At 42.2% G+C, this 13,233-nt stretch overlaps 1 protein-coding gene across 1 annotated transcript in view; it reads left to right on the top strand.

Moving 5' to 3' along the window:
• The window catches only part of LOC139060295 (uncharacterized), a 92,307-nt gene that overhangs the window by 51,900 nt on the left and 27,174 nt on the right, over positions 1 to 13,233 (top strand). Inside the window, exons 3-4 of the mRNA XM_070539396.1 lie at positions 10,303 to 10,394; positions 12,985 to 13,067. Of these exons, the coding sequence (XP_070395497.1) occupies positions 10,303 to 10,394; positions 12,985 to 13,067 (175 nt within the window). The remainder of the gene's footprint in view (positions 1 to 10,302; positions 10,395 to 12,984; positions 13,068 to 13,233) is intronic.

Here is a 13,233-nt window from a genome sequence, read left to right as displayed (position 1 = left end):
GTAGCTAAAACAACGAGTTCGCTTAAGCAAGCATGTTGCGGGGCTAGTTTGTGAGGCATTTTTGTTTGTTTGTTAAGAAAAAAAAACAAGGAACGAAAAAAGAAAGCACCACGTGCGAAGTGGTGTTCCCGCACTTGAGGACACATGCATTCCTGGAGTACTAATGAACGTGAGCCAACACTTTCCTTGACAATGTAAGCAGCTATGCTACTGGCGTGGTCAGCAATAGAAATCTAAAATACAAGTTTAGAAGTCTCATGCAATAGAAGTCTACAATACAATAGCCCTTTTTACTAGACATCAAACCTGCAGGAACTAAAACCGGTGCTCATCTGGAAGAATACATACCTGATCAAAGTGCAAAAAACGAGGCTTATACCCCAATTCCGCCGCTGTGTTCTCACTGATCGCAATCTGCAAAGACGCAAGAATGAAATTGTCTGATCTTGAAGTGAATCACCAATTTGGGATATAGAACAATGCGACAGCCGCACCTCTCATTTCGTTCAATCCAGCTTTCTTTATTTTTCAGGAAAATTAAACAACTTCGAGGAAGCCTAGCACGAAGCTCTCGGCAAACGCGGGAATTGAAGGAGAGCACGTTAATTGAATAGAAGCAGAAGCAGAAGCGAGACAATCAGAAAGACGCACCTACAGTACTGTTTTATTAGCAAAAAAATTGAATATATTAAATATCACTCTTGCAGTGCATTGTAATGTACTCTTTTCATCGTGAGAGCATAGTTCCAGAACATTTCAAAGAAACAGCGACGTAATCGTACAACGCATGGATACACTATGAACTGTGCAAGAAAATTAACATTATCAAAAAGCAGACTACCAAACTTTCCATAGATAAAGAAAGCCAAACTGTACAAAGTAAAAGAAAAAGATAAGCTAGTGGTAAAATGTCTGCGAAATTCATCTCAGCCGCTTCAACTTCATTGCTGCCTAGTTATTTTACGATTGTTGGCGCTGAACCTCGAAGAGGCCAAGTTTAAGCTATTGCGCTCTCGCAATGATGCGATGCACTTGTTGCCAACTTTTTCTTTAGTTGATAAGACTTTACAGGAGAGGTTAGCGCCTTTGGTGGCGCTAGAAACTCGTTTTCACAGATCAACCATTGCCTAAAAGAACAACATACAATGAAAAGGCTGGGGACAGTCAAATATCACGGGCATTTGCAAAGTTCCATGGACAGAACAGTGTAAAAAAACACTCAGAGACAGACAGAGCTACGCCAACAAATAACGTACACAAATAAAAGTCGAGAAGCACGCCCCAAAATAAGTTTTGATGAAAAGACGGCCCTGGTGTCTACACATAGCTGGGTAGCAGAAGGCATAGTTACAAAACTATATATAAGAAATTCAAACATTAACAACACAACTTCAAAAATCGTTATCAGGTCGTTCAAATTCAATATGTAGACAGCGAGTTATTATGCATAAATTATGGAGTCCCACAAAGATCCGTACTAGGCCCACTACTTTTTAATTTGTATGTGAACGATTTAGCCCATCTAGCACTGCACTCAAAGTTATACCAATTTGCGTATGATACTGCTTTAATATTACCCCATGGAAATATTCATGAATGCGTTACTTTGACCCGCCCTGGTTACTCAGTGGCTATGGTGTTAGGCTGCTGAGCACGAGGTCGCGGGATCGAATCCCGGCCACGGCGGCCGCATTTCGATGGGGGCGAAATGCGAAAACACCCGTGTTCTTAGATTTAGGGGCACGTTAAAGAACCTCAGGTGGTCAAAATTTCCGGAGTCCTCCACTACGGCGTGCCTCATAATAAGAAAGTAGTTTTGGCACGTAAAACCCCATAATTTTTTACATTACTTTGTTACAGGACGATATATACAAAATAATGGCATGGTTTGAGAACAACTGCATATTTGTGAACAAAGCAAAAACACGGGTGATCTGCTTTCACAGTCCGCACAAAGAAGAGCAGCTAATTGCACATCTATGCCTGCATAGTGAATACTGCATTGGATCCTCTTGACAAAGTATGCACTGCGCCACAAAAAATAAAGTACCTTGGTGTTATTCTCGATGAATATTTCTCATTTGTCCATCACAAACAACATGTAGCTAAAAGACTCCGAGCAGTATGTGCAGTCATGTATAAAATCAGATGAGTATGTGACGTTCGGTTAAGAACACTCACATGAAGCTCTAGGGGAAACCGTATTACGATATGGCAGTACGCTCTACGGACTAGCTTCACCATATAGCCTAAACGTGTTAAATAGAATAGTACAAAAAATAACGAATAATATAGCATAGGGAACAAACAGCAATTCCATCGTCCACAGTGAGCTGATGGCAGAGCATGGTATATTTGATGTTAAACAACTTTTTCTCTCCGTTATATTTACGAAGCATTATTTTGATGAATCCTTTAAAACAAAAACGTCAAAATCCGTGACCTGCGCAAGACTGAAACATTCGTTCGGGCTAAAGAATTCATGAACTACGGTAAAAGAACGAGATCATTTTATCTACCGTTCTACTTCAATAAAATACCAATTCAAAAAGTATCGTCATTCAGGAAAATAAGATTGTGTACGTCACACGGTTCTGACAAGTGGCTGGGAATAGCAGAAGTAAACCATGTGGCAGGAATTTGCTGATGAACTTTCGCTAACAATTGTACAAAACAGACTAGAGTTTTGTGTTCTTTCTATGTGTACTTTGTTCTTTTTACTGTCCAATAGTGATTGATGACTGCTACTTTTCCAACACATTGACAACTGTATATGATGAAATTGAGGGATGTGCTGTACATATATTTTGCTGTTGTAATATGTCTTTGCTTAAACTATGGCTCGGCAAGGAACAAATACAAGAAATTAGACGATCGATGGAGGAAAAGGGTGAGGGAATGGAAGGGAGGACGGATCGAAATTGTGTACTTCTATTATGCGTTGTTGAAGGCAAATACACAGTGCACCGCATAAAAGTATCGTTGCTTTCGCGGACTACAGGTTACTCTTTGTGGCACATACAAGAAATTTAGTTTTGTTAATGTACTTTTTATTTTTCTCTCTTCCTATTGTTTCCTCTGTTCTTACAGCACAAGACTGTGCGATTTGGGCCAGAACACTGCCCAGTCCCACTCAAAAGCATCATTGCTTGGGCGGGCTGACAAAACATTTGACTGTAGGTTTCGTGTTCTAATAAAGAAAGAAAGAAAGAAAGAAAGAAAGGAAGGAAGAAAGAAAGAAAGAAAGAAAGAAAGAAGGAGAGAAAGAAAGAAAGAAAGAAAGAAAGAAAGAAAGAAAGAAAGAAAGAAAGAAAGAAAGAAAGAAAGAAAGAAAGAAAGAAAGAAAGAAAGAAAGAAAGATGTAGAACCTATGACATCTTAGGGAATGTAACAGTTGGCTAATGCACAAACACTTCGTATGGACCTAAGCTATTTTTCCCAAAAAGTCTAAAGCCATGAATTCCTTTTTCTGTAACCCGCTAATGACCATGGACCAAGTTCTTTTTCTGTTAAAGTTAGTGGCGGATGGTCGAACAACATTAATTCAACTACGAAACAAGACGGCCTCACGAAAGTAACTGGCCACATCAGAAATCACTGTCGCTTGAGGACGTGCTGTGACCTGCACCTACAGAGACGCAGAGGCTCATTCAAATGCGAAGAATCACCTTCGTCAGCCCGCCTAACGAAACCGACGCAGTATTCAAGCCACTCGCACGTAAGAGGTCCATGGTCCCGTAGTCCCAAAGAAGTTTGTACGCTAAATCGGTTCGTAAGAAAAGACGCCAGTGAACCGCAGCACCGACCACGTAATCATCGCGAGCCATCAGCTTTCAAACAAATTGTTTTCGTCAAAAAATAATATGCTCAATCCAGCCTTAGGTTTTTTATTACTGGAGCCGCAGGCCCTACAAGATGCGAACAAAGTGGTCAGTGCTTTGAACAACGTTGAAGAACGACTTGCACATCTAGACTGCCTCCACAAGCGCTTCGAAGCAGCTGAAATACGTCGCCAAAACATTACTTATTTCTCTGTAAGAGATACAGAGAGTGACTTTAGTGGCCTTCTACTTACAACACTAAAGTCCATTGAGTGGACAGACCTGTTCAAAGCTTCTATAATTATCTAGCAAGTAAGATCACTAGCTATACTTCTTTATCTGTATTCCCTCTCTGATTCACATAATTATTTTAACCACCACTTCAACCTCGTTGCCCGAAAACTTCTTCAGCGATGGTATACGCGCGCTCTAATCACCGCGTGTGTATGTTCCCTTCACCGTAATCTCCCTCTGTTATCTGAAGTCTATCTGCAGAGTCTTCAGATCGGGGCGGCTCATGCAGGTTCCGTCACCTAAGCCTGAGCTTGAGCAACTCAATTCCTTCTTAACTGCCCAAGTGCGTTGCACACCGTAGTTCTGCCTCCACGTTTGCCATACATGCTTATTATCTGCCATGGCTATGTACGGGAATAAGTGCCGAAGCTAAGTGTGCTAAGCATGTCTATGTGTTCTAAACTTCTATTCTCAGATCCCGCTATTCGATCCTCGCTGATCGCAAGCTACATCTGCCACGGAAGAACAGCTTCATCGTATGCTAAGGCTCCTTTGTATTTGCCAGAAGTAGAACTTCCTTGTGGCGTGTTGCCCCTTTCCGCGGGTCACTCAAGGAGGACATGCCGGGTGTTCAATGCCAAGTTAGGGAGCCAAGCACGTTTCTTCAAGAATTTCTCACATGTGATTTGCAGACCTGACATGGGCGAAATGAGATCACACGAAAGCTATGAAATTTGGATAAAGGCGTCCAGCCAAACTATTAAATTGCTCTGGTGCCAGACATGCCTCTGTTTGCCTTCGAAAAAGCCAGGCACAACGCATGGTTGGATATTTATTCTGAATGGCCAGCCCGTCCTTCCAGAGAGTGAAAAATTGCTGTGTCCTGGACGTATCTATTACCTAACGCCATGACTTCCACCAGCATAGTTGCTGACGTTGTCAAGGAAAGTTCAGGCTCGCGTTTCTGAGGATTACAGGAGTACATGCGCCGCCTAGAGCGTGACTGCCGTTTCAATGCTTGGCGAACAGTCATCTCGTACCGGGAGCACCGGTTCACTCATGGTCATGGTTCACTCATGGGAGTGTCTTAGCTACGTTCGGTCTTGTGGCCGTCGTATCAGACAGAGAGGGGTTTGTCGTCATCATGAAGGACGACGCCGCCCACTTTCCAAAAATTGGACGGCGGGTGTGAACAAGAACTTCCGACAGGTGTTTACGTAGGCAACGAAGGTGAGAGTCTCTACTGTAGAAGTGCCCGAGAATCTTTCGCTAGAGAAACTAGCAAGTGGTGTGAGACAATTTATGGTAGTGGTCATCTACACCAAGAAACACAAACCTTAGGTTCCGTTTGGAGCAATAGCAATGGAAAGGAACACTTGATTGCACTCGGTGTCAGGGTTCCTTCAGAAACATTTAGAATCTTTGTGCATTAAAGACACTTTTTTTTGCTCCTTGTTCTACTTCTCATGTAGATTTTTGGTCCCATGAGAGCACTGTAGGTTTCAGTGCCTTTAGTATTGACATAGAGGAATTATATTATGCTATGCCACTCTACGCATTTGACGCATACCGCAAAAGAATGAATTTGCGAACCCAACTTTATGGCGGCTTCTACCTCCCGAAGCGCTGTTTCGATAGAAGCTTCCCTTGAAATTGCTGTGCTTTTATCTGCACTCTCCATTAATTTCCTAGAAAAGCGGCGTCTATGCTCAATGTTCAAGTGTACGTAAAGGATATCGAGTAGCGCCTTGTCTGAGTCCCCTTTTTTCGCTAAGCTGGACCGATTCATAGATCGAAACCTGTGTGGTTTGGCTAATAAAGTTATGAGGTGCGTGGTTCATTACGTATTCTTTGTTAGTGGAATAAATCGCAGCCGCAAGGTGCTTAAAGTGCTAAACCTCTCCAAGAAGCAAGGACTAATGCTTTTTACTTTCCTTTTGAGACTACGAAAGACCGCATCTTGTTCTGAGACCTGCAGCTTGTGTTTGGTGGATCACATGTGAGTTCTCGAAATACACTCCCCGATCTGTAAATGCCCTCATAAGCTTTCGTTCATGCCAGTCCAAACTCGTCGAAAATGGCATCGCATTCCCAACACATTTGGACACATATGTGTTGGAAACACATATGGGGATGGACAGGTCGGCAAATTTCGGTCAAGCTGGCTAACCCTAAGCTGTTATTACAACAGCCAGCTTCAAGTGCCTCTAGGCGACCAAGGTAGGAGCGGAGTGTGCACCAAAGCAAAAAAAAAAAACAGGCAAGAAGAAATAAGTATACGGCAATACCATATATTTATTGACATAGCATTTCACCCATAGCCTTTCACTCTCTCACTACTATTCGGAAGTTCTAAACTACATACGCAGGAAGTGGGCGCGAAAACAAACACACTGTACCACAAAACACTGAATAACCTTCGTTTCTTTTTCCTGTAGTGCTCTATGCCACAATCCTTTTCATTTGGACGAAAATGCATGGGGTTGACAGGCCGCTGCCTGGAGATGAGACTTAGAGAGCACCACAAAGGTCACCATATTCGCATATTACAGTACACTGCCGACAATGCACATACGTGCCCGCTTCGAAAGGCACATCAGTCCTTTTCTGGCACAAAAATAGGAGAACTAGGGACGTTTTAGAGGCTCTCTATACACTGAAAAAAGATGGTTCCACATGTGTCAGCCATCCCTCGAGAAACCTTCGCACGAGTGAAATAGCATATGACGATACGTCGTTTTTCGCTGCAAATGCAACTTTATCAGTGGCCACATGACAAAGGCTGGAGTGAGAGCGCGTCTATATAAGTCCTACGTTCTTTGAGCACTGGTTTTTGTGTTTTTTTTATGAGCAGAGCTGTGTCACAGTTATCTTGGTATATCTACCTTACACTTTGTGAGGCGTTTGGGGGCACGCTTGCAAAATACTGCACTTTGTTTTTGATATCCGCGTCCACTGATAAATAAGCGTGGTCTTCCATGAACAAAATTTAGTTTGAAGTAGCGCTCGTCGTGTCATGCTTTCCTTCTTATGTCCTGTTTTTTTTTACACTTTTGGCAATTATAAGAAATAGGATACAACAGCTCTTCCTGCCGTCATAAGAAGAGTTTCTACGTTACACTTGTGGCAGAACCATAGGCGAATCCGAATTTGCACCAATCAAATTCCCAAATATGATCATATGCAATATTGCATTTGTTTGTTCCTCCTTTACAGCAGCACCGTAAGTCTTTTCTTTCCGTAACACTTCCACAACCATCAATATTGTAGCATGAGTAGCGTCGCCTCGGTAACCAAACAAAAAAGCATTCTCAGAATTCGCAATAAGCACGGACTATGAAGCGGTAAGTATTTGTTGCTATTGTTGAGCTATACAAAGAAAACAATTTGCATCCTTAAGGGTGCCTGTTTGTCCCCTTGCTAACACCCTTACCAGAAAGGCTATAAACCTTTGTTGTCGTACGTTGCTGCTAGATAGCTGGGAAAAGCTTATAAGTGAAGATAATCTCAGTGTCGTTAATTCCGCCATAACTAAATTATGTTATAATTGCTCGCGAGCGAAGCTTTCTTTGATGGTAACTAAAATGGCCTGAGTTCTCGTTCTACACTTCTAGGTATGTCAGCGCACCTCGCGAAATGCGCACTCTGGTCGCATTCTGTTCCCTTCACGTGTTTCCCCACGATCGGCTGCTTCCTTTGGCGACTTCATCACTTCTCTGTAGCGGACTTCTTCAATTTTTCGTTACCGACTTGCTCGTAGCTGTTCTAATAGAGTGCCACATTGTCATTAACAGCCCCCAGCCGATCTGACAGACTTAAGAGGAACTTTCACATGCCTAGCGCTCCATGGTGCCTAGTTGCACGAAACAGTGGCGCAAGTCCTGTATTTGGACGAAGCTGAACAGTCGGCAAGAGATCATCAGCCTGCATCAGCAAGGAGGGAGGGGTGGGGAGAGGCAAATCAAGTTTTCTTTTTTTTTTAATCGGTGTTTATTCTCAGCACCGGATCACAGCCTGACGCGAAAGGTTGACAATGATGAATGTTATCAATAATTACCTGCATTTTTCTTGTGTGTCATCTGTCACGAATATACATGCAATCTAGTTTACATGCCACAGGAAGTACTACCAGAAAGTAACTCTTATTTATTCCTATGAACGATTCATTCTTAAAGCTTAGGAGCAAGAAGTTATTCCTGATACAAAGAAGCACACCGAAGGGTGCAAAGTTTTTGCTATAAGCAGTGGAGGGCGGAACAAAGCCGCTAGTCGCACCAGTGGAAATTTAGCCGGTCGCCTCCTCACTTACACATGAACAACGGGAGCAGTATTCACAAAGCTTGCCCCTCGTAAGTCATGTTTGCCGTTCGCTGGCCACCTTCGATTACATGTTCAGTATTATGATTTGCTAGACATTTCTTTTACGAACAATGACTGAATTAAGGGTTTTCTTATGAATATGAAGCTGGCTTATTGGCACACAATGTGCACTCTGTGCAGCTGAGCACGGCGTGTCACTCTCCTGCTAAGAAAATGTTTTTTTTTTGTCAGAAGAATGAGGAAGGAGCGCCATCATTGCGCACAGGGCCGGCGTTACGAGAGTAATTATTCACAGTTGAAACGGTTATTACAAAGCATCCTACATAGTTTACGAATTATGGTCTGTATTCACAAATTCATCGTGAGGGCAAATTACAGCCAATTCTCTTTCTGGACGCATCATGAGCGAAGGTAGCCGATCAATTGAAAAAACATTTGCGAACGAGAGGCTATAGTTCTGCCCCATAAATTTCTATCTCTTGTTGCAAACACCTCAGAGATTCACATAAAATGGCAGCTCTAAAAAAAGTGACAATAGTAATTTATCCCAGAAGTTCACCACAGTGAACCTTTTATAAGGCCCTTTGCCCAGAATTGGTCTTTGCGCCATTAAAATCATTTATTCAGTCAATCAATGAACAATTTCTTCCAAACGTGTAAAGAACTGTCTTTTATTGATGTCACATGCCTAGCTTGAACAGGTCCAGAAAACTTAAAGCACTTGCGGCAGGTTTGGTATGTCCAGAAACCTATTGAAGTTATGCCAAAGAGAAGAGGGCGATTTTCGTTCATCTTCGATGACGAAGAAAAGAGAACGAATTGTCATGCTGTTCTTGCGAAGACTATATTTCATCGGGCGGAGAGAGCTAACCTTGTAAGAAAAGCATGGATTGTTTCGTCTTCATAGTATAAGTGACGTTGCGTTGACAAAAAGTGAGAAGGCCCAAGTTAACTTTTCTTTCGCTATACCGGCTGCTTTTATTAGAGGGCATACATCATTCTTAAAAATCGCCTGTGGCAGACAACCTAACTCTAATCACTCAGCTGGATTATCTAAATTATCACAATGCTTGCACTGGAAATCAAAATACATTTCCGCTAAATAACAAAACCGCAATTATTAATTAAAACTTTATGCCGGGCTAGTTATTCAAATTTCAAGGTTAAGAATACATGGACATGAAGTGACGGGACAACGCACTGGTTCCATCACTTCATGTCTGTGCATATTGTGGCGCGCCATTCCTAATCTGGAACAATGCACTAAATACCTTTTCAGTTACTTACTTCACGGCACATACTCCAATTTACGAATTGTAGTTGGTGAGTTTCTAAGGCGTATCGGCTTGGAAGTTATCTTCAGGATGACACCGGTTTCTAGATACTCATTCCAAAACTTTACGGTGAAATACATGGGCGCTCAACTTACGTTTGTGCTTCATTGCAAAAAAGGATGGTTTCTTAAACAAGTAGATGGAAGAAGAGCGCATTTTCGCTCCAACTTCCATGGCGCATATATCAAAGCCCATTCAGTCCATAGAAATCGTTCCACTGGCTTCGCAAACACACCGGTTACAATTCTTAGATTGCAATATTTGCTGTAAACTTATTATTCCGAAAGACAATGCATGGCTTTTTGGTAATTTGGCAATTACGCATTTCAATTTCTCATGTGAGTATTGTCTGCTCCGTACAATGATTTAGCTCAAGGACTATACGCTGTCTCCAGCATGCAATTAACAAAATTCTGCATGATCTAAAAATCGCATATGGCAGAAATTTCTACCATGACTACACCTAATGTCGCCTAAAATGCGTCAGAAAGATCGTCAATCTAAGTGAAACATTTTATTTCTAAACATTCATGTTTTAGTCTGCAAAAAAAGCATGTACCTCCTCTATGGTCTACGTCGTCCGTTTCCTACAGGTCAAAAGCAAAGGTGTACGTGGTAGGAGCCGTCCTGTTTGTGCTGATGATGTCCATCGCGGTTTTGCTACTCATGGAAAGGCAGAGTGCCGGTAATATGTCCGTTTTGATTTGTTTTATTTTTATTTAGGTAGCAAACTTTATTTTTTTATGTACACGGGCAGAAAGACGCGAGCGCAGCGCGTGCTTTCTGGTCGATACAGTAAAGATAATTAGATATGTTGTAACTTTTTGCTTGCAAATTTGTACTTACCATCGGTACGTAATAACGATAGCAAACATAACACATCCATTGCAAGGAATTAGTTCTAGAACAAGGTACTATTGGGTATTAACAAGCATCATCATGACGCGTTGTGATGGCATAGTGGCTTTGGCACTGCGCTGCTAAGCCTGAGCGTACGGAACCAAATCCGGATAGCCGCGGCCACATTTCGATCAGCATGAAATGCAATAACGCCCGTGTACCGTGTATTGGGTGCACGTTAAAGAACCCCAGGTCAAAATTTATCCGTAGTCCCCCACTACGGCGTGCCTCAAAATCATATAGTGGTTTTAGCACGTAAAAGCTGAGATGTATAAAAAATATTTAGATCATCATTATCGCGGCTTAAACAAAAGCACTTTGTTTTTGTTTGCTGTCTACTAGGACCTAAGGATTTTGTTATCAAAATATGTTCAATTTTCTGTGTGCCCATTATTATCCTTGTGCCCTTCGTTACTTGATCCCTTGTATAATGTTTATTTCGTCAGTATATGCTATGCATTCATTTTATTGTCAATTTATCTTGCATACTATGCCATTAGGTGGCACCGTATTCTTCGAGCAAGTTCTTGTATTGTGTAGAAAGATTTCCTTAAGCCTCGTCCTATATAGGTCTCGTTCAATTATAAATGAATATTTCATTGAAAAAAGCATATTGCCATGTTGTAGTGGCGCTATGAAAGCAGAAATAGTGTCGAAAGTTTCAGTTAAACATCGAGTGCTTTCCTGAACAAATTCGTGCTCAGCTAGACAAGCTAAAGTCGAATCATTACAATTATCGCCGAGCGCAGTCGTTTTTCGGAAAAATCAAGTCACGAGTCACGTCCTTCTAATATTTAAACGTTATTATCGCACACTCCAGAGTAATCGCAGGTCCGCGCACATTCGATAGCGTACAACACTATTCGCGTCCCGTGCTATTTCATTAGATAAGACTATTGTTCAGGCACCGGGCCCTGCCAGACGGCGCTGAGGCTGCTTGGTCTTCCTATAAGATATGTCGATACCACCCACTTGGGGTACGACCGAAACGAGCCACTGTTCTGAACAGCAACAGAAATGCGAACGCTTAATGCTAGCTTGAAGTTGACAAGCGAATTTGCTTATCACTGTAGCTTTCGAACACATACGATACGCCTAGGTGGACACGTATAGACAAGCATATATATATATATATATATATATATATATATGATGTGCAGAATGTGGAAACGCCTTCCATGATATCGGCGGTGGCTTGAGGGCGTCGCGAACGCGGAATGTTCCCTGCAATATATTCTTCATCGGCTCACTAGGTTAGGTGATCTCGCACTGCTGCCAGTATGAAGATGCTTCTGCGTCCGGTTCCCTATCGCATTCATGATACTTCAGATCAAGGTGCACAACTTGCGCCCGGCGAAAAATTGGATAGAACGATATTCCGGTGAAGAATGATCATCCGCCAAAAGGGAAAAAAATCAATGCATGGTCGTATTACGTTTAACAACGGGAGTGAAAACCGCATTGAAAGATGGCAGGAGGTTACTGAAAGTTTTTCCAAAGGAGCCTTCCCTCTCAGACGCAGCTGTGTTTTCTGCGTTAGACTGAACCCAGTAAGCGCTTTCATCGAAGCAGCTGTCACACATGCGATCTTGCAGGCAATCGTCAAAAGACTGCAACTTCTTCGGTACCGTCTCTCAATAATAATTTCCACATATTTGGCGGGTCTCACGCGCTTTGCAAACGTGTACGTGTAATTGGTTACGGAATACTAACGCCGAAACAGCACCGCACATTCCGGCTTATTATTCTCTGGACGCTGCAGCTGTAATACCCACGGGCGATCCTTAAAGTTCACTTGTTGACAGCGAGAAGAACGTCTAGATTTAATATCGTGTATTTTAAGTAAACGGTGGAAATCGACGAAATCAGCAGATACATGAGAATGTAACACGTGTTCAAGCGAAGTGAGGCGAACAAACTCAGCCTCCGTATTTCTCCTTGGACAAAAATATCCATGAAGCTTCTTATAAAGCAGCTCAATATAGACCAGAAAGCGCCGCCATATCTGTTGACTTGTGAAGCAACAAGCAGAAATGCCCGATTTCAATTCCTTATTCGAAATTAACAAGCCATACTGCGTGACAGCCTTCAGAAAAATAGACAGGGAACGATGATTGTGGAAGGTTAAAAAAGCTTCTTAAAACCGTGCATGCATCCTTCAGAGCTATACGGAGATTTTAAATTGCTCACATGTAAGATGCGCGTCTAATTTCGCGTCGACAAGTAAAATGTGGCACTGTTAAATATTGTAACGCTGCAAAGCAACATGCGATTTGGTGACGTCACTTTCACCCTCAGTTTCTTAACTCGTAAATTGTCACACAACATAGCTGCGTTGATATCATTTTCACATATATCGTTCGGCTATCTGTCAGCGGAGCGAAAATCCGAACAAGACGCCGCCACCACGGAGACCGAGGAGGAAGTCTGGTTCCACACGTTACCCGGAACTAAGAAGGTATGAAAGAATAAGTTCTATTTACAAGCTGTATGCTCCGAAAGAAGTAAAATAGAAGCATGGTTCAGGAATGGTAGTAGAATAAATTATATACAAAATGCGAGTCAACGGCAAACTCGTGACTTAAACCCACCACTATATTGCCTTTTTGGCGCTGTGGGTATCG

This window comes from Dermacentor albipictus, chromosome 5 (genome assembly GCF_038994185.2).
Source record: "Dermacentor albipictus isolate Rhodes 1998 colony chromosome 5, USDA_Dalb.pri_finalv2, whole genome shotgun sequence".
NCBI classification, from domain to species: Eukaryota; Metazoa; Arthropoda; class Arachnida; order Ixodida; family Ixodidae; genus Dermacentor; species Dermacentor albipictus.
Note: the sequence above shows the minus strand (reverse complement) of the source record. Positions and strands in the feature narration are given on the sequence as shown.